This window comes from Hyperoodon ampullatus (assembly GCF_949752795.1).
Source record: "Hyperoodon ampullatus genome assembly, chromosome: 11".
Taxonomy (NCBI): domain Eukaryota; kingdom Metazoa; phylum Chordata; class Mammalia; order Artiodactyla; family Ziphiidae; genus Hyperoodon; species Hyperoodon ampullatus.
Window position 1 is genome coordinate 60,284,913 of NC_136924.1, and position 23,155 is coordinate 60,308,067.

Here is a 23,155-nt window from a genome sequence, read left to right on the forward strand (position 1 = left end):
CTCCGCCTACCGCCCGGAACCCGCTCCCGCCCCCCCCCTCTCAAGGGATTCGCCCCGGGCTCAGCCATTGGTCCAGTGTGCATGGGGGGCGGGTCCTAAGCCGTTAACAGCAGTTGTGGCTGGGAGGATTGGACCGTCCGGGGTAAGATAATTAACGGTGGATGGGAGGGGGTAAGCGTGTAGGTGGTTAAGTATGTGCCTGAGAACTCAGTTAACTTTACTTAGGCTTTTCCCCTTATCCTTAACACCTTTGGGGTTAATTGTGAGGTGGCTATTAGAGAAAAGCCCCAAGGACTTCGACCTTTGAAGGTCCTCGGAAACCAACCCCTTAATACACTATCACGACAACTGATTCTAATCCCTTGGTGTGCTTTCTTGAACAACGTCTTTGGTCAATGACTTAATGGCCATAGAGGTGACATCATGTGGACACAGGCTATGATGCCCGAGTTAGCTACTTGGTGGAAACCATTTGAGGTAAGCCATGGTATTATAGATACCAACAGACCCAGAATGTGGAGAAGGAAAGCAAAGGCAGGAGCCTGAATATCCAGTGGTCTTTGCCAGCTGTCAGTTCCGTGACTAATGCCAGGAAACCCGTCTTACAAACGCCCCCTTAAAATGAAGCTTTCCAGCGCAGTCCAGAGCCTCTGGGTCCTGGGTATTAGTCTCACTGCCACTCCAGTCACATAGCCCCACACAAACAGTCCACCCCACATCTAGCCAAAAGATCAGGAGCTGCAGACCAACCCCTCATCCAAAATCACTTCCCTTTTTGTCACATCACTCCCGTCATTCCCATAGGGCCTCTGGACCTTTATACCTGCTTGGCTATCTTCTATACACTCTTATCTTCTGCTCCCCAGAGACCATTAAATGAACCATGGCACTGAAGTGATCTTCTACATCATTCTTGACTCATTCTTTTGTGTAGACAAGAACTTAGGACCTTTCTACCTTCCTAAGATATTGTCATTGACCCAAGGGCAGAGAGGAATGACCCAAGGCCCAAGTGGACAGCCCTTTTATCTCCTCACATAGAAGTAACAAAGTTCAAAGGTCTCAGTACCATCTAAGCCGGGTTTAGATAGATCCTGTTTATAAAGAACCTAGTTTATAGCTTGGACTTGGAAAAAGAGAAAGAAAAATGCAATTTTCTCTTCCCAGGTTTCCTTATACTCAGCTTTACACCTACCAACCAATGCTTCTCTGGCTTGGGGATCAGATGGGTAGATCTTAGGAAAGAACTTCATAAAGAGAAGCCAAGCAGTGCCCCAGGGGAGCACTGACCTCAGCTATCTCCTCGGTGACTTCAAAGCTCCACTGATCAATATTTGCTCCCAATTTAGCATCTCACAGAGGATTTCCTCCTAACCCTAGAATAGTATGACCTGGTTTCTTCTCTCTGGTTAATTATCCATAGAGACTAGCCCGCAGGCCAGAGGACTGAGCTCCAGTGCCCCAAGTGGCAGGAGGCATTCTCGGGGTGAGGCTACCAAAGGGATAATTACGGAGTGGCCATAAGGGTAACCTATTTTGGAGCTCTAGTGATTGGAGGAAGGGTGGGGAACAATAATGCTCACAGTGTCCTGGAGCCTAGTGTCATGAGGACTTTATGGACTTATTTTGAAGCTGTTCAGTCCTGACATCCACTGCTATAAGGCCAATGGGAAAGCCCAGGACTCAAAGGGACTAAATGGTATCTCCCAGGAGCTGGCTTAGAGCCTTTCTCTGAACATGGTTGGGACCTGGGGAGGTGGGAAGAAAGTTAAGGGAGAAGGATTAGCATGAATAAAGGAGCCAAGCGAACTCTAGGTCCAAATACAACTAAGTGCCTGAGAACTGGAGGGGACAAGGGAGAGAAGGCTGAGCATCGAGGTCATCTTGACGTTTGGAATGACCTCTTTAAAATGGACAGAGGCAATGGTGCCCCCTGGTGGCCAAGGATAAGTGGGAGAATGAAGATGGAACTTAAAACTCTTATCAGTAAACCAAACTCCTTTTTTTAATGGGTAGCAGCTAAAATTTATTGAGTACTTCCTATTTCCAGAAACTATCTAAATGTGGTACGTGCATTACCTTAATTAATCCTCACAACTCTAAGGGATAGTAGGTAATAGTAGTAGCTTTACAGAGGAGGAAACCAAGGTTTAGATAAAGTATCCTACTCAGGACCATAGCTTGTGATTGGCATTGCTAGAATTCAGACCTAGGTTGGCCTCACTCCAGAGGCTGTATTTTAACTACTAAGCTGTATTGTTTATATGGTGCTGACTGTAAATTATCAGCTGCAACTCAGGAAGGGGACTTTGAGTAATTGTTAACAGTTTCTTGGGCACATTAGCTCAGTGAAAAGATAAGGAACTATAGGGAATTCCCTGGTGGTCCAGTGGTTAAGACTCCTCGCTTCCAATGCAGGGGGCATGTGTTCGATCCTTGATCTGGGAACTAAGATCCCGCAAGCCGTGGGATGCAGCCAAAAAAAAAAGATACCTGAAATACATGATAAATGACGACCTTCCCAGAATACAGGTAAGGAGAGATAAACATTTAGCACCTAAAAAGACCAGGGGGATAGAATGGGCTTCTTACAAGGAATAATCAGGCTGGGGAAATGGCTGAAAAGAGGATATAGTGCTTTTTCACTGTAGATTATTAGACTCAGAGGGCATGTGTTCAAACTTGAAGGTAGTTTTCAAACAAATAAAAGAAGTAGTACTTTACAGAGCCACTGGGGACTACATGGAGACTCCATCGGCCTAGGGATAAGATGATTGCTAGGGCTGAAGCCTTGGCTCCCCCACCCCTCTTTGAGCTTGGTTTCTTCCTCTGCAAATGGGAGTAACATCTAGTATTTGTTAGAGCTGTAAAGATTAAATAAGTGTGTGTATGCGCTTTTTATATGAGTATTTAACATATACTAGTTCTTTTCCCCTTGCTATTCATCTCTGTCCTATGTTTAAAGGAATCTTGTTCTTGCTCGGAGTCCTTTCCACAGCAAAAAAAAAAATCCTCTAAAACTTGTTTTTAAGGACTACATTTTCACATAATACATTTTCCTGGTCACACCTGGATCTCATTTAACACTGTCTTTGGGAATTCCCTGGCGGTCCAGTGGTTAGGACTCTGCACCTTCACTCCCAAGGGCCCGGGGTTGGTTGGGGAACTAAGATCCCATAAGCCTCATGGTGTGGCAAAAAAACAAACAAAAAAAACCCCCAAAAAACACTGTCACACTGTCTTTGGGAATATTTCTTTAAAAGCTAACATTTTTTCTGATAAACTCATTTACGAGGTATCTAAAATTTAAGGTGTAGCCAGATATGCAAGGTTGAGTATATGCTCTACCAAATACTAGGCTAGAATAATTTTAGTAGCCTCCAGAAAGGTTCAGATAAATTCATGGTTTCCTTGTGCTAGCCTGTGATATGACTTAAGACATATGCAAAGTATATCCTCCTGAAGATCAAGTCAAGGATGATAATGTCCACTCTTCCCTATGTAAGACACATGCCTGTGTCCCAATGGCAAAGACTCTTGGGCTGGACAATTCTTAACGGCTGTTCTCCAGCTGTTGACAAACTAGTGAGGAACATCACAAGTAACTTGTTACTGATCAACATTAAATTTGTTTTATTTATTAAAACTTGCAAATAACTTGTTTTGTAAATTACAACAGTTTCAAGTTCCCTAAAGAGTACTCTCACTTACATTTCTGATAAGCTTTCTGGTGGAAGAGTAAGAACTTACAGACACCAAGCAGCAATAGACAGAATCCTGGGTATACTCATAGGGGAATGAAGCAAGTGAACATCATTCACGTGCATCACAGAAGAAATAAAGCTTAGTAACAGCTGGTCTGGAAAACTGAGTTGACAGGATACAGCATTTCTTATGACTGACAAGAGAAGAAGGAATTAGCACTAGACCCTGAATTTAGTTGTCAACTAATATCAGGGTGCTTGCTCTGAGCTAGTTAATTGTTAGATTTCATAGGGATTTGTGGTACAAGAAAGCTTTGCTGAACACATTCATTCCGTGTGCCAGGCTTAGTGTAAGGTATTAAGAGAAAAAAAAAGACGTAAAACGGAAGCTACTTCACAGCTATATTAGATCAGATTGACACTTGGGAACATTAGCTTATAGATCCAGTTTTGCCACTACATACAGGACTTGAGGACCTGTGGTTTCTCTGGGCCTCGGTTTCTTTATCTGTAAAATCAGTTACTTCACCTGCAAAGGTGAACTAGATGACTTCCAAGGGCCTTTAGATTCTAAAGTGCTGAAAGTCTTTGAAATGTAATAAACCTGAATAACAGGTGTTCTCTCCTTGAGGCATTCCTGGGACAAATGTTCCATTCGAAACCCTGAGACAGCCACACCTCAGGATTAGTGTGTTTAAGAATCTCTTCAAAGAAGGTATCCTTTATATTTTCATCCCTATGCCCCAGTACAGAATCTCTACACACAGCAAATGGGGACCCACTTATGGTCCGCATTGACAATGGCTAGTGACAGAGATGATAAAGGTATACTTTACTGTTGCTTTGGCATCAAATCTGAAAGCATAGGCCAGCAAGCGAGGCCTTTCCTTAAATAACATTCCTTACCTCATTTCTCCCTATCTGATAAAGCCCTTACTTTTCAGCTGAGCTGATCACATCCATTCGCCCTTTCCTGTATGCTCTCGCCGATCCCTCCATCTGGAAGGGTAGGGAGGGTAGAAAAATCCATTTCCTTCAGGACTGAGCTCTATCTTACTTTATGTTTCATCAGTATGAATACAAGTAATTTCTAGAACCCTATACTACCATACAATTATTCATGTTCCCTAGCTTATTCATAGAGGTTCCTCTTCTCACTATAATTAGACTCTAAACACATCATATTGAATAAGCACTGAATAAATGCTTATCTAGTTTGTGAGTCCAGCAGGAATCTCAGATAACAGAAGAATGAAAGCTTCAGGCTCCTCCTACCTTAGCGCTATACCATTCCCAAAGCTCTTCCTTCCCTTCCCTTTTCTTTCCTGTCTGGAATCTCCTATTTTCAAGCATAATTTAAGGGCCGATTCTGGGCATGAAAAGACAACACGGTTCATACTTTTGGTTTCATATTTTTTCAGTTCATTTCAGTAAAAACATAATATAAAAGGCATTGCCACCCTCTCCCCTCCTGGGGGTGATCCATCAAGCTTGTCAGTCTGGGCCGCTCCAGTGGTTCATAGCTCATCATGCGATATGTGCAGGGCATGGTCACATAGATCTGCAAATAGCACATGACAGTTTCAAAGAAAATGCCACCCTCATACTGATATGTGCCACTATCAAGAAAATATCCCAAAACAAACTGACACACACACCGACCACCATTTTTCAGAGCATATGCTTTTTTTTGCTTTTTTTCCCAAGATTTTTTGATGTGGACCATTTTTTTAAAGTCTTTATTGAATTTGTTACAATATTGTTTCTGTTTCATGTTTTCGTTCTTTGGCCTTGAGGCATGTGGGAATCTTTGCTCCCTGACCAGGGATCGAACCCGCACCCCCTGCACTGGAAGATGAAGTCTTAACCACTGGACTGCCAGGGAAGTCCCCGGAGCATATGCTTTTAAATGACAAAACATTCCCACCATCCTCTCACCAGTATCTCACTCAGGTGAGGGAGCCACAAATTCTGAAAGCCAACAGGAAAAGAATGGAGAGGAACAACCCAAGTCCCTAAGCCATAAGTAATGGAAGCCAACTCTTGAGCTAACATCAGAGGTTGGAGGAGGGGGTATTTGGGGGGTGTTGGAGTAGCGGGTATTTGGGGGGTGTTGGAGGAGCGGGGGTGGGACACACCCTACAGAATGTGCCAGGTTCCACAGGGATGTGAGGACAGGAGGTAAAGTGGGAATAGCTTACCTGTTCGCTTACTACAAAGTTTGTCTTTAACATTGTCAGCCTCTCGGGAAAAGAATTCAATGAGTTCATCCTCGTATTCCTCCACAATGCTCTCACACTGTCAACCCAAGGGAGAAAGGAGTGAGAGAAGACAGCAAGGGAAGCCTCTGGTCTCCACCTCCACAGAGGAGGACAAGGACATTAATCCAACTTTCCACTTGGGCTCTCCAATAATTCCCCTAGTTTCCAAGAACTGGCTACCCACTCCCATAGCTCACCGCGAACTTGAGGGTGCCACTGATGTCTGAATCAATTCGGATCCCCTGTTGGTCCAGTTCATTGGATTCTCCATTCCGGCCCACTACACGTACGTAGTTCTTGCGGTGGGTGGAAGGGTCAATCTGTTCCCCATACTCCTTCATCCGGTCGCATACCTCCTCTAGCAGCTCTGTGAGGTGGGCCTCTGAGCGAGCATAAGGCACCTAGAAATGTCCTCAGCCTTGGGTCACATTTTTCTACCTCTGTACATTAGTAATTTATATCCTTACTTTTCCTTCCAAATCTAGCTCAACCAACCTATTCTAAAAAGCCTTCCCTAATTTAAAACCAGTATGATTTGTGTAGTTCCAAAGTCCTTTCAAATATGTGATCTTATTTACCTCATTATACAAGCCTAAAAAATAAAATAGGTGTCATTAGCTCCAAATTATAGATAAACAACCTCTTTGATTAACCTTAGTCAACTATGTGTTCTCTTCCTTTGAATTCTTTTAATTCTTATGGCTGTAAGGTAATGATTTTCTTTTTTGTATTAAAATGAGGCTAATACCTGCCCTTAATAGGAGGAGAGCATTAGCGAGGCAGTTTGGGCTTTGAAGATAACAACTATTAAAGCATTTCACAAGCATCATAACCTTAACATCTCCCAAATGCCCAATGGATACAGCTCTCTGTCTGTGTTATGTTTCCACCTGAAATAAATTTCCTAAATGTAAGGATAAGACCTATTTTTTTCGAATGAATGTTTCTTTGTATACCATACTGCCATAGTGAAAACATAAGTCACGTGGATTAAGGATGTGGAGAAGGGGGCTGATCAGGGCTCCCTGTCTGCTAACAACTTCTACAACAGATATAAAGTATTAGGGTTTGGAGCCAAGGAAGCAAATGCATAGGGTATAAGCCTCCATCCTCTTCCAAATAAGACAGCCCAATCTTTTAGATACCTATGTGGGTCAATGTTTTCTACATTTCTATTAAACTAAGGTCCTTCTTAATTAGAGTGAGCTATTTTATTTGGGGGAACAGTCAGTTACCTCCACCACTGACTGGCTGCCATCTGGATTGATTCGGAAAGAGCCCATCTGAATGGTCTTCTTGGGATCCACCTGGGCAATTTCCCACTCTAGTTCATCCACCAGAGCCCTGCAAGCTGGTGCAAGGGGGGGCAGGGGGTGGGGAGAGAAAGGAATCAACCCAGGGGCTTCCACTCATCCTTCTCCCAGGCCTTGGATCCCATGCCTTCCAAGGCTCTATCTTCCCCACCCACTCTTCCTCCCATTTCTTCTTTTGTGCCTTTACCTCCACAGTGTAGATCCTGGCTCCTCCGGGCCCAGACAGCTCCCAGCAGGGCCCCCAGAAGCAGGGCCAGCAAACCCCAGCCCTTCATCTTTAGCGCAATGGGGTTGCTCCACCTGGGTTTGGATTGGAATAAAGCATAGGTGTGAGGAGCCCGCTCCATTCTCCCCTGCACCTCGCCCCCCCCCGCCCCATCCCCACCCAATCCTTCATCCCAAGGCCTACAAAGGCCTCAGTGTGATCTGGCTCTACTTTCCAGGAAATGGTCCGGACACAAAGGGGCTCCTGTGTTCCGGCGCTCGAGGCTCCGGAGGCTCCGGAGGCTCCGGGGCGGTGGGTGAGAGCGCTGAGCTCGGAACTTGGGGCTTAGCCCCAGACACTACGTCGACAGGTGAGGCCTTAGATGTTGGTACTTAAGCGTCCGCTGCCTAGGATTCACAGGGCTATGTGGCAGCCATGGGTTGGTGGCTAGGATTAAGCAAGGACGACAAGCACAGAGGAGCTGCTGGCAAGGAGAGTAGCTGATTCTGGCCAGGAGGTAGCGAGGTGGCTGGCTGGCGAGAGGAGCACTCGATAACTAGGGCCTATTTGGACCCAGCACCGAAGACTGCTGCATCCCCACCTCCAGCCTATAAGCTATTCCCCGTGCGGGCCAGCCCCCTTTCTAAAGACCCCACCACTGCCTTCGATCCAGTGCAACCCCGACCCTTACTGCCACTTGCATCCGTCCCACCTCTGCTCCCAGGGCCGCCGCCGTGGCCCAGGCACTGGAAGACAGCCGGACTCTCACTTTAGCTCCCGACCCTAGCACCTGGCTGCGGGGAAGCGGGTCTGTCCAGGCTTCTCCAGAGCGCTCCTGCGCTTTCCAGACACGGGGTGCCCCGGCGACTGCCTGAGCCAGCTCCTCGAGCCCTAAGTGGACGCCTAAGCAGGTCTCAGATGCGCTACGGTACGAGTCCCACACTAGAGACCAACCCCAAACCCGCCCCTCCAAACTCTCGCGCGAACAGGCAGCGTAGGAGCGGCTCCCAGGCGGCAAGGACCCCTGTGGATCGCAGGACCCAGACTTGCGTGGCGAGCGGTTCCACGTGACCACCGGGTTGGGGGGGTGGTCAGCCGAAGAACAGGAGTGGCTTGAAGCAGAGTCAGAACCTGACGTAGTGCACGGAGGCGGTCAGGCTCGCGCGTGCCAATCTAGGTGGGCTCGGACCTTCAAAAAGAAAGGTGTGTTGCTAGCCAGTGAGAAGCCCTGGTTTCAATACCCAGAAAACTACATCTCCCAGGAAGCACTGCGGCACCACACAGATACTTTATTAGTAGCTACAGATTTTAAGATGTCCTGGGACCTGTAGTTTGTCAGTTTCTCCAACTCCCCTTTTACACGTAACAGGGAAACCATACTGTACGTCTTAAAAGAACCCGACCTTAGGGTTCTAAGCAGCCACAGCAAAGACCTAACACTGCCCAGGAAAGGCATTCTCCTCCAATATCCTAAATTTTGGACTCCAGAGTTTTACCTTCATTTCTGGGTGGAAATTTGAAAGCCTTAGTTTTTTCCAGTTGTAATAGAAACACAAAGGAGAGGAGAGCTGAAGTCAGAGAACCCCACACGCACACATTTCTAATGAGATAGATGACAATTAGATTTTTGTTTTTATTTTATAAAACATGCAATTTAAGACAAAATTTTTAAAAAAATAACAAGAAAACAAAACCTGGGACAGGAGAGTGGATGGAAGACAGATGCTTCTCAGCTGTCAACAGGAGTGAAGCCAGCAGCGAAGCTTTGTCTAGGACCCAAAGGCCCTTTCGGCAATAATAATGTTGGCAACACTGGTTTGCTTGGGACCACCAGACTCTAAATGCTGGCCCCTCCAGGCAACCCCCAAGCAGTCAGACTTAAGCTAGGTCTTGAGCTATTGTTGTATCCTGTCATTGTCCGGGACTTCAGTACTTAGCCAACTAGAAACTGAGAGTTTTGGTTCCAGGAGCTTCTTTGCCTGGGCATTAATTACCCAGGATATTTATTAAGAACATGAATTACTTTCCATCTGGGTCAATTCTAGACTCTGTTTCTGGCCCACTATTTTGCAAAGGATGAAAAAGGAATCTGGCTCCTAGACCCTTTGCAACAGTTCTGCTGCATTCCAGTTCTATTAATAGCACCATCTGTAGACCCTGAGCAAGTCCAATTCTGGAAGTAGACAGGGTATAGCCAACTTGGGAAGCCATCTCCCACTCCTAGGGCCACAGAAAACTGAAGGGAGAGGGAATTGTTCATTGGGAGAGGGTGAGGTCAGAGCGCCAGCACTGAAGAGAAGACAGCTGCATCTGTCAGAGACAAAATGAAGAGCATTGACTCTTAAGATGAGTGGAGAAAAAGCACCTGGGACACTTCTTATGAAGGAAAAATGCAAGAGGAAAGAGGGCATGGACCTGCCCCAAACATTTTAGAACTGGGCAAGAAGAGGTTAGGACCAATAGAGAGTTTCAATAATAAAATCAATTTCACTGAATGTTTTGAGGATTAAGTGCTTTGTAAACTGTTAAGTGCTTTATATTACAACCTGTTGGGGTGGTACTGTTGCTAACATCATCATCATTCTTATTATGGTGGGTATAATCTTCACATATACAACCAAAACCCACCCAGTCCAGTTTCCCCTGTCCCATCCCAGGCCTTACTCTTGGGACTTGTCTGGCCCTCGGGCTCAGGCACCTTCCAGTCCATCTTTCGGCCTTTCTCGTAAAGGCCCTTGAGCACTTTGTGGAAGGACTCAGGCTCAGTGCCATTTTTGCTTAGCTCCAGATACTTTCGGTAAAGCTGAAGGGCTGTGCGGGCATCCTCAATACTGTCATGGGTCTCCCCTTGAATCTTCAGGTCTGGGGGGAAGTAGAGGTGGAATAGTTTGGGGCCTAGCAAAGGGAGGTAAGGACATGTCCTCTACTCACACCCCCAACTCCCAATAAACAACAACAACAAAAACCTGACTACCCTTAAGGGAAAGAGCCAAACACCAACCCTAGTGCACAGAAGGGACACTGAAGCTAATTAAATCCATCAGTAACTCTTACCACTAACCCAGGGTCGTACCTACTCCCCTTGGCCTCTCACACATTTTCATGCTCTTGCTGACCACAGCAAGGGCTACAAGGCAGAGCAACTCACCCAGAAAGTACCAAGCAAGGAATCGCAGGGATATCATTCGTTTTCGGGGCATGTGAAATAGATAAACAGTGTCAAGGACTTGGTCCTTGGGCACCTGCCAGGGATAAAAGAGTGAGAGACTGAAGGTAAAGGATCCATAATTTCCCATTTTCCAAAAGCACAATGTATACCCTGGGGGGGCCCACACACAAAGAAAGACTCTTAAAAGAGCCCTGCCCGAACCATGAGGTTGATGACCCGGAAGTCCTTCTGCAGACCGTGACCCACAAACTTGACTCCAATGTCTATGAGAAAACGAAGCTTTAAGTAAGTAGACTTCAGAGTTGTGAGGTGCTTAGAGGAAATCTTGGCATCAAGGTCTCCTGGCTTTATCCCTGAGTACTGAGTCAAGTAATCCACCACCTAGGGATAGAGAAAAGGTCAAGCGACCCAGGAAATGAGGTGCACAGTTCCCCCTGCCACACTTCCCTGGGTTCTAAGGCACTCTATATAAGCACAGGGTCTCTCTCACTTGCATCTCCACATCCTATTACCTGCTCCTGGGTAGAGATGTAGTCATCAATGAAGGGGACACCCTCATTGGGTCCCTGGCCCCTAACGCAGGTAATCCTCGCTACTGACATCTGGCTTGGTTTGATGGTAGACTTGGTGCCATCGCTGCGCAGCTCTGCTTCTTCCTATATGAGAAGAGTTCATAAGGAAATGAGAGAAATGCTTATGACTCCTAATATCCCCAGAGTTCTGTTCTAACACCCCACCCTTTTTGGTCTTGGTTACCTCATTAAGGGTGACAAACTCAGCGTCCAGGCCCACCAAGTCCCCAACCTGTGGCATCTCATTCAGCATCAGGGGAATAAAGGTCGTATGTGTTTTCCGCTGCTTCCGTGCTAATGAGGCCTCAGCCAGCAGAACACTTGCCTCGATAGGGTTCTTAACTGGAAGGGAGAATCCAGAAGACAGATGGCTGGGGAGAGGGAAGTGACAAGGGGAGGGAAGCCAGGGTGGCTACCAGAGACCAGGTCTACACTGTTATCCCAATAATCAAAGCATGTGAGTAAAAAGATCATGTCTGATGGACAGAGCAGGTAGACGGAACAGGTCAAATCAGAAAATTATCAGGAACTATGCTAAAAAAACCCAAAAAAGTTAACAGAGAGGAAGGAATAAGATTCTCACTTTAGACTTTACCTTAGTAAATCCAGAAAAATAAAGTTACAGAGAAACTATGGTTTAAAGGCATCAAAAAGGGACTTAATAAGGAGTTCATCACCAAAAAAAGAGATCTTCACTTGGGGATAAGAATGGTTAGGCTCAAAATCATAACCTTAGCCATTTTGATCAGACTTCCCCCCATCACCTCTTTCCTAGACACCCTCAGTATCTCCAGATTCTAAATTTAAGGCCTGATGAGCAGGAATTGCTCTACTGTCCCTGGAAATATTAACACTGGTCGCCAATCCTAATCTTAACAAGCTATTTCCCAGATCTCTTCCTGAAGACCAATCTAAATTGCCCACACCCTTGGATCTACACTGTACCACTTACTGTTCAGGTTGTATTTGGAATTAAGATTCCTTTTGATGTAATAAAGGATAGCAGGCACTTTCCAATTCATGTCAAACTGCACAGCTTCATGCTATAAAAGAAAAAGCACTTAATGGCCTATATATATGCCCCTTTTCCCTTTATCCCAAGTTAGAGAGAAGACAGGACTCAGGTGCTATTTTTAGCTCTGCTTTTTATTATTAAGGCCCCATCCCTCCCTCTGAATCTGCCTGGCACTCTCTCAGGCACTGAGGATGAGGATGCTAAGAAAAAGGGAGATGAAAGGGGGAACGGAATGTATTACAACTAACCTTATCAATAGGTTCAATGAGAAAGTCGTTGAAGAGATACCACTGCTGGTGGGTAACACCCTGTGGAGATAGAGACACAGTGATGCCAAAGTGATGGCTGGAGCATTCTGGCTCAGACTTAAGATAAGGACAGACCTGGGACTCCACTATGGCCACCACCAGGAGTGTCCCTGCCCTGTATTACCTCACTCACCTCCTTGCGCTGGTGGTAGGTCTCTCCAACTTTGATGTGAGCCACCAGGCTGCCCCCTGTGCGTGAGTCCAGGATGTGTACCACAGTAGCCATCAGGTCATACACATAGACACCATGCTCCTCCTCTGCCCTGGCTGGGCCCCACTGTGAGGGGGGTACCCAGGCTGCTAAGCTAAGTTTAAGGATGAGGAAGGAAGGGGAATGGGGATAGAGGACAGGGAGTTTGGGGTATAGGGATGGGGGACGAGGGTGGGTTCTTTCCATCCTAGCCCATCTATGACTCCCAACACTGAACTGAGTCACTCTGGAAAAGCCCACAACTGGTGAATACTAGGCCTTATTCCCTTTTTTCCCCTATGCTAAATTCCACCTTCCCCTTGCCTTGCTTCTGCCCCGACCTTCTCTTTTTTTTTTTTTTTTTTTTTTGGGCCGCGCCACGCGGCTTATGGGATTCTAGTTCCCAACCAGGGATCAAACTTGGGGCCCCAGCAGTGAGAGCGCCGAGTCCTAACCACTGGACAGCCAGGGAATTCCCGGACATTCTCTCCCTTATTCCCCCTCCTCTTCCCAGTTTTTCAACAACCTGCATCTCATCCCCATCAGTCCAATTGCAAACATCCAGCCCTTTGTTCTTGGTCATCTTCATTTGAATGGAGAAAGGAAGCCAGACATTCTTCAACTCCTCAATGGAGGGACACATCAGCATGCCCTCTGGACTTCCTAGTTCCTTCCTATCAGGACAGGAGAATTGGAAATTTGTTCTGAGGAGATCTGACCAGTGACAAGAGGAGCCCCTGAGTAGATCAATCCTTTGACCACTCTACAGACAATACCTACCAATCAGCCAAAGCAAACTCCTTATTCTTGGAGATTTCCCCACCATGCTTCTTTATTGCTATCTTGAAGGCAACCTGAACACAAAGGAGAAAATATCCAATTCCTCAGGAACATTAATCATATATGGAAGTCAAAAGAGGGAAGAACTAAAAAGTACTCCTAAAGTCCTGTTTCCAGACTCAGTCCTTACCTCAGCCTGCATTCTCCAGAAATCAGCTTCTTTCAAGCTGTTCACCTCACAATTGATGACAAGAATATCTGGGAGATGGCAGATGTTGCGGGTCTGAATCTGAGAGGATAAAACAAACAAGGAATGGCAGGCAGCCTACAGGGAGAGAAACCTGGACATGAACAGTTAAGCCTGGATCTGCATCCTCCAGTTGGGGTTCTTCCCACTCCCTATAGATCGCTGGATGGTGGTGCTGACCCAGCCAGCCCCAGATGATACCATGGCCAAGTCCCCAACATGGCAGGACTCTAGTCCTGTGCAACAGCCCACTCACCGTGGGCTGGTACTTTTCACAGTTGTCACACCAGGCCTGTGTATTCTGCTCCAGGCAGATGCTTCGCTTCAGCACCTGAGCAAAGTCACAGTTCTTCCCGGTTTTATCTGCGGGGAAACTGGATGCTTCACTCCAGGTCCTCCCTGTACCCACTGTTAGCCCCCCAACACCCTCTCCTTGATGTTACAGGACATCTGGGAGAGCCTCCCCAACCCAGCTGCAGGGTATACCACTGTTGCTACCCTCAGGGTAGGAGAGCGTGAAGAGCAGGGTGGATGAGGCTCGCACGGTCTCACTGCCACAGCGGCAGAGGCTGCAGTTTTCCATCTCACAGCTGAACAGCTGCCCAATGACAGAGTCTCCCGATGAGCAAAAGCTGCTAAGAGTGGGGAGGGCAATATATGCACACTGAGGGAGTTAGGAGACCCTTTAAGTCAGTGGGGCTTATCGTGGGGGCTTTAACTATTCCTGTCCCAATTCCATACCTGCCTCCAGCACCTCGATAAGCCTGGGGTACTTCCAGCTCCTGCAAATCTTGATGCAATTGAGTGAGAATGAAGCGATTCCACCTCTGAATGAGCCTGGCCAGATTGCCCTTGCCTGAAGCCTCATCCGAGTCAGCCAAAATCAGACCAAGGGCCGAGGCCTCAGGAATGGTGCGGAACGCCCGAAGAAAATTACTGCCCTGGAATCCAGGAAGTGTGTTGGTGGAAAAGGGTTACTTTCTCTTTTGTGGCCATCTGCAGAGTGATGACCCTGCCTACTGTCCACCTCCCTTCCCCTTTTATTGTCCCAGGTCTCCAGGCACTGACCTGACAAGGGTCACCTCGGGAGAGGTCCAACATGTGGAAGAGGAAGCCCAGCTCACATGCTAGGCAGAACTCCTTCTGGCAGAGGTGGTTCTGGATTAGACAGCGAACAGGCTCCAGGAAGTAGAGCACCTGGAGGGAAGAGCAGGAGATATGATGCAGACAACTGGTACAGGGAGGAAGAGAGATCGGAAGGTTAAGAGATGGTGGAGAATACAGAGCTGGGGTCCACTGAAGAAGCAGACCTCACAGAGGAGACCTGAAAGCTGAGGGGCAAGAAAGAATGGTAGAGGAGGTCAAAGTGGACTTGGCTGGGGAGACCTGGAAAAAGACGAGCGGTTGGGGGGCCCACAGAGAAAAAGAAAAGCAGTAGCCATGTTCAAATCGCAGGAACACCCAGCCTTACCTGGATCATGCAGTTACAGTAGGCATTGGGGATGTGGGGCTCTAATCCAGCAAACAGCGTCTTATTGTAGTGTTTGAAGTCAAAGTCCTCCAGCCCTAGCTTGGAGTATTTGATGGTCACCTGAAGCAGAAACAGTCTGAGCAAGAGGAAGACACCCTCAGAGTCCCCTAAATCTTTGCAGTAGCCATAACCTTCCCCAAAACCTCCCTCCTGAGTCCAGAGTGATAGATGAAGGCTTCTTGAATGAACCCTTCAATTCTTTCTCATATGACCCCCTTCCCCGGGAACCTTTCCCCACATCCCAGAAGGCCCCTTCCTTGGTATCCCCCAGCACCTTGCGGTATTTCTTAGAGACCATGTGGCGATGTGGCTCCTCTTCCCGCCCTATTGGTGACTCGGTGACCTGGCTGAAGCTGTCAAATTCACTGTCAGACTCCTTGAGTCGGTAAGGAATCTAGGGTTTTTAAAAAGAGGTAGCCTCATTGGATGTGTATAATCATCTTTGGTTTCCCCCTACCTTTATTACAACACTGAAGCTATCATCACCAGTCCTGAACCTTCTAATTTCATGGGGTTTTCAGCATCCACTGCTTCCTTTTCATTCCCACTGCTATCACCCTACCTCATCACAGCTGGACAATGCTGATGGCTTCCACACTGGCCTCCCCCACGTACACTCTGTCCAGCATGCCGCCACCAGACTACCCCACCCAGAATGGCCCTTTCGGTGCATCACTTCTGCTATACACTGGTATGCAAGGCTTCACAACTGGCCCCTTTCCAAACTTCATCTCTCACTGTTTCCCAATACTAACAGCCGCTCCAGCATAGTCCTTGTCAGGCCTTCTGAGACTTCAGTAACACCGTACTCTCATCTTGAAAGCCTCCCCTGTTACCATCTACTTGCCCGTCTTTCACCTTTCCAGCTCAAAATCCACCTCTTTTAGTACTGCCTTCCCTGACCACTCTAGCCAGAGTACCGTTTTCCCTCTAAACAGCTTTCGCACTGAATGCTTCTAACATTCCTTTAGCATTTAACGATAGAACATAAATAATTTCTGCTATGCACAGGTCTTACCTTCACCAACTGAACACTAAACTTCTTAAGAGCAAGGACCCTATCTTTTATGTCTCTGAACCCTAACACCTAGTATAGTACCTTCAATTCAGTAAGCTTCAAAAAACCTTTACTGACTGACTAAAAGCAAATACTAATGAGAAGGGACTTCCCTGGTGGTGCAGTGGTTAAGAATCCACCTGCCAATGCAGGGGACACAGGTTCGAGCCCTGGTCCGGAAAGATCCCACATGCCGCGGAGCAACTAAGCCTGTGCGCCACAACTACTGAGTCTGCGCTCTAGAGCCCGCGAGCCACAACTATTGAGCCCACGTGCCACAACTACTGAAGCCTGCGCTCCACAACGAGAAGCCACCGCAATGAGATGCCCGCACACCGCAACGAAGAGTAGCCCCTGCTCGGTGCAACTAGAGAAAGCCTGCACGCGGCAACGAAGACCCAACGCAGCCAAAAATAAATAAATAAATAAATTTTATTTTAAAAAAACTAATGAGAACTACTAAAGGAAAAAGACAGGAGAAACACCAATGGCCTGGGGTGGGGGCTGACCCTCTCCTCTCTGAACATACCTGATTGCGCAGCCTGGTGCGGGGGTTGGGTGCATAGCCAATGAAGCCCACCTTCTTCATGGTGCGCAGAATCTCTGCATCCACAGGGGGTGCTCGCCTATAATGTAGCATAGTTCTAGGGCTTGAAGGTTTTGGTGTCTGCCCATTCAGCCCCAATCCCCAAGGGACCAGAAAAAAAAAAGAAAATACTGAGAGTAGACAAAAATCAGAAAAGAAGTAGAATAATAACAGGGCTTGCAGAGAATCCTGGTATATTGGCCCTTTCCCCCTCCCTCCTTTTGGCCCAGATGTGAGATACAACCTGGGAGCTGGAGCGGAGTTGGCAGCAGGCCAATCAGAGAGAAGCGTGTCAGTGGTGAGCGGGACAGGGATGAGGGAAAGAGGCAGCAGGTCCTGGCTCCAGTCCAGAGGAGGCAGTGAGTCCACGAGACAGGGCAAAGCAAACTCGGTCTCACGGGAGTAGGGGTTGAAGGAAGGCTCAGGGGAATCAGTCCAGAGATGCACACAGCCCTCAGAATCCCCAAAGGCGAGGGCCTGCTTGCTGGCTGACACGTCAAACGTCATTAGCAGAGGCCCCACAGGATTCACGTGAAAGATGTCTGCTGGGTTGGCCAGGCCTGTGGGCTCACAAAACTGGCACTGCCCTAGGAGGGAGAAGGAAGCCCACTGAGCCCTGGAAGATGAAAGGGAGCCATCCTTTTATGCCCTTCCCACCCTCTTCCCCTGGTATCAAGCAAAGATGGGCCCCAAATCCATTCCTAGAGATAAGAGAAAGTACCATCTGATGCCTTCCCATAAACCACAGGGAGGTTTGCTACCCAGCAAAGGACAGTTCTAAAGTTGTTTTGCCTGCTCTACCTATATTTTTTGCATGTGTGTTCTTCACATTCAGGGAGAAAATAAAAGCTCTAATCTCTTACCAAACTTAAGTGAGACCCTGAGATCCCTCAGAAAGGTTACTTTTTCCCCAACGAAGAAATTCCAGGGAGCACACTTCTTCTCGTGCCTAGTTCCCCTTCACTCATCGACTCCTCCTACCCGCTCCTACATCCCCTTCATACCTGACTGGGAGATGATAGCAAGACGAGAAGTATATGTAGGGATGAAGCGTAAGAAGGCAGGATCCACATGAACTTGAAGTGGCGTGATGGCACGCATCATGCGTAGATCATACACCTTGAGGAAACGGTCACAGGCCAGGCCGGTGAGGCGGCTGGAGAAACCACAAGTGGCTAGCAGGTTGCCGTGCACATCAAAATCCGACAGACTCCCTGAGAAGGCATCAAACTCATGCTCCACCTTAAAAGTACGGAGGTCTCGCAGGGAAACCTGAAGAAGAGAGAACCTGGTTATCTGCCAACGCTGCTATCAGGAAGAGGACCTGCCACCTACCCAACCTTGTGAGGCCCCTACCCAAAGAACTACGGCTCTAGGATACAGACAATTAAAGCATAAAAAAAATCAAAAAGAGACGCCAAGAGTTGGATGGGACCCCAAAGAGAGCTCTTGTTTACCCCTTTGCCTCTGAGATACCCATTTACAACAGAAAACATCAGGCTGAAAGATAATCTCATAGTATAACACGGCTAAGTAGGAACTCAATCCATTCCTCCCACCCTCCAACTACAGCCCCAGAAATGAGGAAAAGGCAGAGCCCAATCACATATCTGGTGAAACAGGGCCCCATGGTGGGAGGAAAAATGGAACGTAGTCAGTCACCCTGCCAGATGTGTGGCCACAGAAGAAGAAGCGATTCGTCTGTCTCATGATAGTGACTCCAGGTGTCTCAACTGCATACTGTGGAGGGAAGCGGGAGAAACCAGTGAGAATGATTCTTCCCACAGACCAAAGGAACAGAAAGGTCGCACACATCACAGGCATTTCCAGCTTATACTCCCCCCAATAACCTCAGGTCCTGCTTGTACCTTCTGAGTCTCCTGGACAGTGTTAAGGTCAATCTCCAATATGTGGTTCTGCAGCCCACCAACGAGCAGAGTGCTGCTGTCAGTCAGCAGCAGACTGTGCATATCTTCACTCTCATCCAGCCTGTGAGAGAGGAAAAGCTAAGGGGCCAGGGTCTCAAAAGTTTCCAATTCTCTAGACTTCCCACTCTGTGAGGGACCCTCTTTCCCAGTCCAGAGGTGAGAAACTACTTACAGGTAATCAAATATAATGAGGCCTCCACGGGCCATATACTTCAGGTTGTTCTTGGTAAGAAAAAGGATGCCATTCTCCAGGCTTTGGATCTGCCGAATGTCATCACTGCCATTGACCTGAAATGATGAGTAGCGTTCCAAAGCTGGGCCGAAAAATGACGTGGCATGGCCCTGTAATGGACAAAAAGATGAGAAACATCCTGAGTGGAGGGACAAGGCCATCCCAGATACAAATCAGAGACTGGACATTGCTCAGTTTTTCTCCATTCTTGCCTGGCCTTTCTGGCTAGCAGTGACTAAGGCATAAGGCTGAGCACCAATCTTAGTGATAAAAACACTGATAATACTATCTTATGTTTGTTTAATGCTTTACAAAGTAGTTCTATAAACTCTACCTAATTTTATACTCACAATGTCCTTGCTGAATAGGTAATGGCTCAGTTGGTTAGAACAGTGCTCAGAAGGTCAGGGACGTGGGTCTAATCCTCCAATGGCCAGCTGGCTTTCTTATGTTCCACAGTCTTTTTTTTTTTTTTTAAATACATTTATTTATTTATTTATTTATTTAATTTTTGCCTGCCTTGGGTCTTCGTTGATGTGCGCGGGCTTTCTCTAGTTGTGGCGAACGGGGGCTACTCTTCATTGTGGAGCACGGCCTTCTCACTGCGGTGGCTTCTCTTGTTGTGGAGCATGGGCTCTAGGCTCACGGGCTTCAGTAGTTGCAGCACATGGGCTCAGTAGTTGTGGCTCGTGGGCTCTAGAGCGCAGGCTCAGTAGTTGTGGCGCATGGGCTTAGTTGCTCCGCGGGATGTGGGATCTTCCCGGACTAGGGCTCGAACCTGTGTCCCCTGCATTGGCAGGTGGATTCTTAATCACTGTGCCACCAAGGAAGTCCCCACAGTCAAGTCATAATCTCTACCAGCCAACTGGGAAATGTGTACTGTGGGTCACAGGCTGGAATAGAGAGAATGTGAAACTCATGCCATCCTTGGCTCCTATGACATCATCCACTCCTGGTTTCTCTCCTGACTCTTAGCTCACTATCTTCTCCTTATGTGCAACCCTTATGACCACTCTTGAAACATGGCTATTCCCAGCCCACTATCTTCTCACTCTACTTTTCTTCCTAGATAATCTCACCCACTCTTAAGGTTTTAACCATTCATTTTAAAGTTGCTGAATCCTACTTTTCTCCTCTAGCCCAGACCACTGCCTCAAGCTTCAGACTTATATGCCCAAATACCTACTATATGTCTCTCTTTAGATATCCCATAAGAACCTCAAACTTGTTACATCCTAAATCAAATTCACCACCTTGGGCTTCCCTGGTGGTGCAGTGGTTAAGAATCCACCTGCCAATGCAGGGGACATCGGTTCGAGCCCTGGTCCGGGAAGATCCCACATGCCGCAGAGCAACTAAGCCCGTGCGACACAACTACTGAGCCTGCGCTCTAGAGCCCGTGCTCTGCAACAGGAGAAGCCACAGCAGTGAGAAGCCCGCACACCGCAACAAAGAGTAGCCCCCACTGGCCACAACTAGAGAAAGCCCGCATGCAGCAACGGAGACCCAATGCAGCCAAAAATAAATTAATCAGAAAAATTCACCATCTTTACCCCATTTCAATTCCTCTTAACTGTATTCCCTATGGTACCATGATCTACTCAGTGGAGTAAGTCACTGGTAGTTGACTTAAATCTTATTTATTTTACTTCCTAAATATTTCTCAAATCTGTTCTCATGTATAAATCTCTACAGTGCTTCATTCAGGCATTCAAGATATTTTATGTGAACTACTACAACATACTGCACACTGACCTCACTGAGTCCTGCCCCATTCCCCTTAAATCAAACTCTATACTGCTACCTCAGCACTCCACCTAGATGCAAACCAGACCTCGTCTTTCTGGATAAAAACCTTCAGTGGACTGAAGAATCAGTCCAACTCTTTTAACATAGCATATGAGGTTTTTTAGAATGTTCTCCCCCCCGATATCTGCATGGCTCCCTCTCTCCCTTCTAGGGAGATTAGAATGGACATCCTGGCCTGCATCCAGGTCTCTACTCAAATGTGACTTTATCAGAGAGCCCTTCTCTTGACCAACTATGTAAAATAGCAACACCTCCCACCCTTCGATACCTCAACTCCCTTATTCCACTGTATTTTTCTTAAGGATTCTAAGCAACACCTGATATGTCATAAATATATTTATGTTGCCTTTTAAAATGCTTATTCCAAACTTAGACCCCAGAGCAAGGTCTGGCACCTTAAAGGTGCTCAAAAAACACTGGCTGAAGAAATGTCTAACTCTTCAGCTTCATCGTCTAGTCCAGTAAACCCTACTTGCTTATAGTTCCTGCACTCTGCAATCATCATGCTATATAGTATCTTGGGAATCACTGTTTACCCCATTGCTTTTGCCAAGATAGCATTTCCCCCTCTTCTTCACCTGACTCCTACTCATCTCTCAAGACTCAGAGCAGGTGTCACTTCCTTCTGGAGATCCTCTAATCCTCTTCTTTGCTCACCAACACTCAGTACGTATTTTCACACTGGCATTTATTAGTTTATATCCTAAATTCATAATTATTAAGTGAAATATTTTAGTTTCTTTTAAAGTGCCATAAAATTATCTGTTCATATGTTTTTTTGTTTTCCTTGTTGTCCTGTGAACTCCTTCAGGGCAAGGATTATGTTTTATTCAGCTTTATTCCCTGGGCCTAGCCTGTCAGTAGACACTGCCTACTGAAATGAGTGTATTACCAAAAAAATTCACTCATTCCAATGGAAAAACAATTCCCGCCCTATAGAAGGTAAATTAGTAAACCAAGGATACCATGTTATTTCTTAAAAAATCCTTAGGCTCCCTAGCATATTGGCAATATGGATACATTTTAAGAAATTAACAATGATAACTGCTCCCAGAGAGATTAAAATCAGCCAAAGACAAAATGATTCCATGTAACACATGCAGAAACATGCACTAAACATTCTATAATTAGGGAATTCCCTGGTGGTCCAGTGGTTAGGACTTGGCGCTTTCACTGCCAGGGCCCGGGTTTGATCCCTGGTTGGGGGTACTAAGATCCCACAAGCCACGTGGCACGGCCAGAAAAGAAAATATTCTATAATTATAAAAATGGAAAACAGAGAAGGAGCATTAGAGACTATATTTAGATGGCTATAGGCTAACTGATGTGTACAGTTATTAAGATTAATCAAAGCATGGAATGGGCAAATTGTGGTAGAATTGGGATGCCTTCTGAAAAAGAACACCTATGTAACCCATCTCTGGATCCTATGACTCCTTCGTTCTCCCTCCACTCCCCTCCTCTTGGCTTGACTTGGAGACCCAGCTAACTTTCATCACCTCAACTCAGTTCTGGCTTCCTGCAAAGCATCTGTTCTTGGGTTAAAACCAGATAAAAGACCTCCAACATCTCCATCCAGCCATTACAAAGGAGTACAGTTCTTACCCCATGGCTTCCCACCCACAGCATCTCCTCGTGCAAGTCAAAGTGGGAGACGGAGACAGGAACACCCACTTCAGCCACCACACTGTGCAACTCAGAGTAGACACCTTCCATTATGTGCACTGACTCCTGGACGGGAAGAGCCTCTAAGGCCACTCCCTCCGGGTCGAGCTCCACATTCTGTAGCAGACTTGGGTTCAGGTGGGCATCCAGGACAGGATCCAGGGCAGAATGCATGGCTGGGGCATACTCTGCCAGTCCAGGGTCCAGAACCTCAAAGTTCATGATGATGATGATGATGATGGCAGCAGATTAGACCCGTGTCACACCCTCCCTTGCCACAGCCCCTTTGGATGCCTGACCCAGCCTTCAGCAGGATGACACCAGTAGACCTAGAATGGACAACCTGACCTGCAAAGGGAAAGAGGTAGCTGAGTCAGGGGTAGGCCCAGGTACTTGTATTTAGTGTGTTCCAAGTTTTACCGGCAGGAGGGAGATGATGCAGGCAGAAGATGTGAGAATGCTAGGCATGGGATGAACAAGCAGGAAGGGAATGGGCACTGGGGTAGAGGTGGGAGAAGTGCTGTCCCTTCCTCTTCTCCTCTAGGCACTCTGTACTCTCCACCACCCCACTAACTTAATCCCT

General features: G+C 47.0%; 2 protein-coding genes across 10 annotated transcripts; both read right to left on the reverse strand.

Moving 5' to 3' along the window:
- Nucleotides 1-5,103: 5,103 nt before the first annotated feature.
- Nucleotides 5,104-8,309, reverse strand: CNPY2 (canopy FGF signaling regulator 2). Its single transcript, XM_079715405.1, has 6 exons — nt 8,196-8,309; nt 7,466-7,578; nt 7,201-7,316; nt 6,163-6,366; nt 5,906-6,002; nt 5,104-5,265 (listed from the first exon to the last, which is right to left on the reverse strand). The coding sequence occupies exons 2-6, from the start codon at nt 7,551-7,553 to the stop codon at nt 5,222-5,224; spliced, it is 549 nt and encodes a 182-aa protein (XP_079571531.1). The 5' UTR covers nt 7,554-7,578; nt 8,196-8,309; the 3' UTR covers nt 5,104-5,221.
- Nucleotides 8,310-9,758: 1,449 nt separating this feature from the next.
- PAN2 (poly(A) specific ribonuclease subunit PAN2) lies at nt 9,759-22,794 on the reverse strand (the record flags this gene model as incomplete). Of its 9 annotated transcripts, none has more annotated exons than XM_079715524.1 (25): nt 9,759-9,793; nt 10,148-10,345; nt 10,632-10,725; nt 10,854-11,033; nt 11,165-11,308; nt 11,409-11,566; nt 12,177-12,267; nt 12,488-12,547; nt 12,681-12,824; nt 13,264-13,411; nt 13,518-13,591; nt 13,708-13,806; nt 14,021-14,127; nt 14,263-14,396; nt 14,506-14,705; nt 14,833-14,961; nt 15,236-15,355; nt 15,570-15,689; nt 16,882-16,978; nt 17,183-17,525; nt 17,943-18,210; nt 18,601-18,678; nt 18,807-18,927; nt 19,039-19,154; nt 22,513-22,794. In XM_079715524.1, 25 exons carry the CDS (start codon nt 22,792-22,794, stop codon nt 9,759-9,761), a joined length of 3,540 nt encoding a protein of 1,179 aa, XP_079571650.1. The 9 variants fall into 9 exon arrangements, with proteins under 9 accessions (XP_079571650.1, XP_079571649.1, XP_079571647.1 ...); XM_079715523.1 differs by having other exon boundaries at nt 19,039-19,208; XM_079715521.1 differs by having other exon boundaries at nt 14,251-14,396; nt 19,039-19,208.
- Between the last annotated feature and the right edge of the window lie 361 nt (nt 22,795-23,155).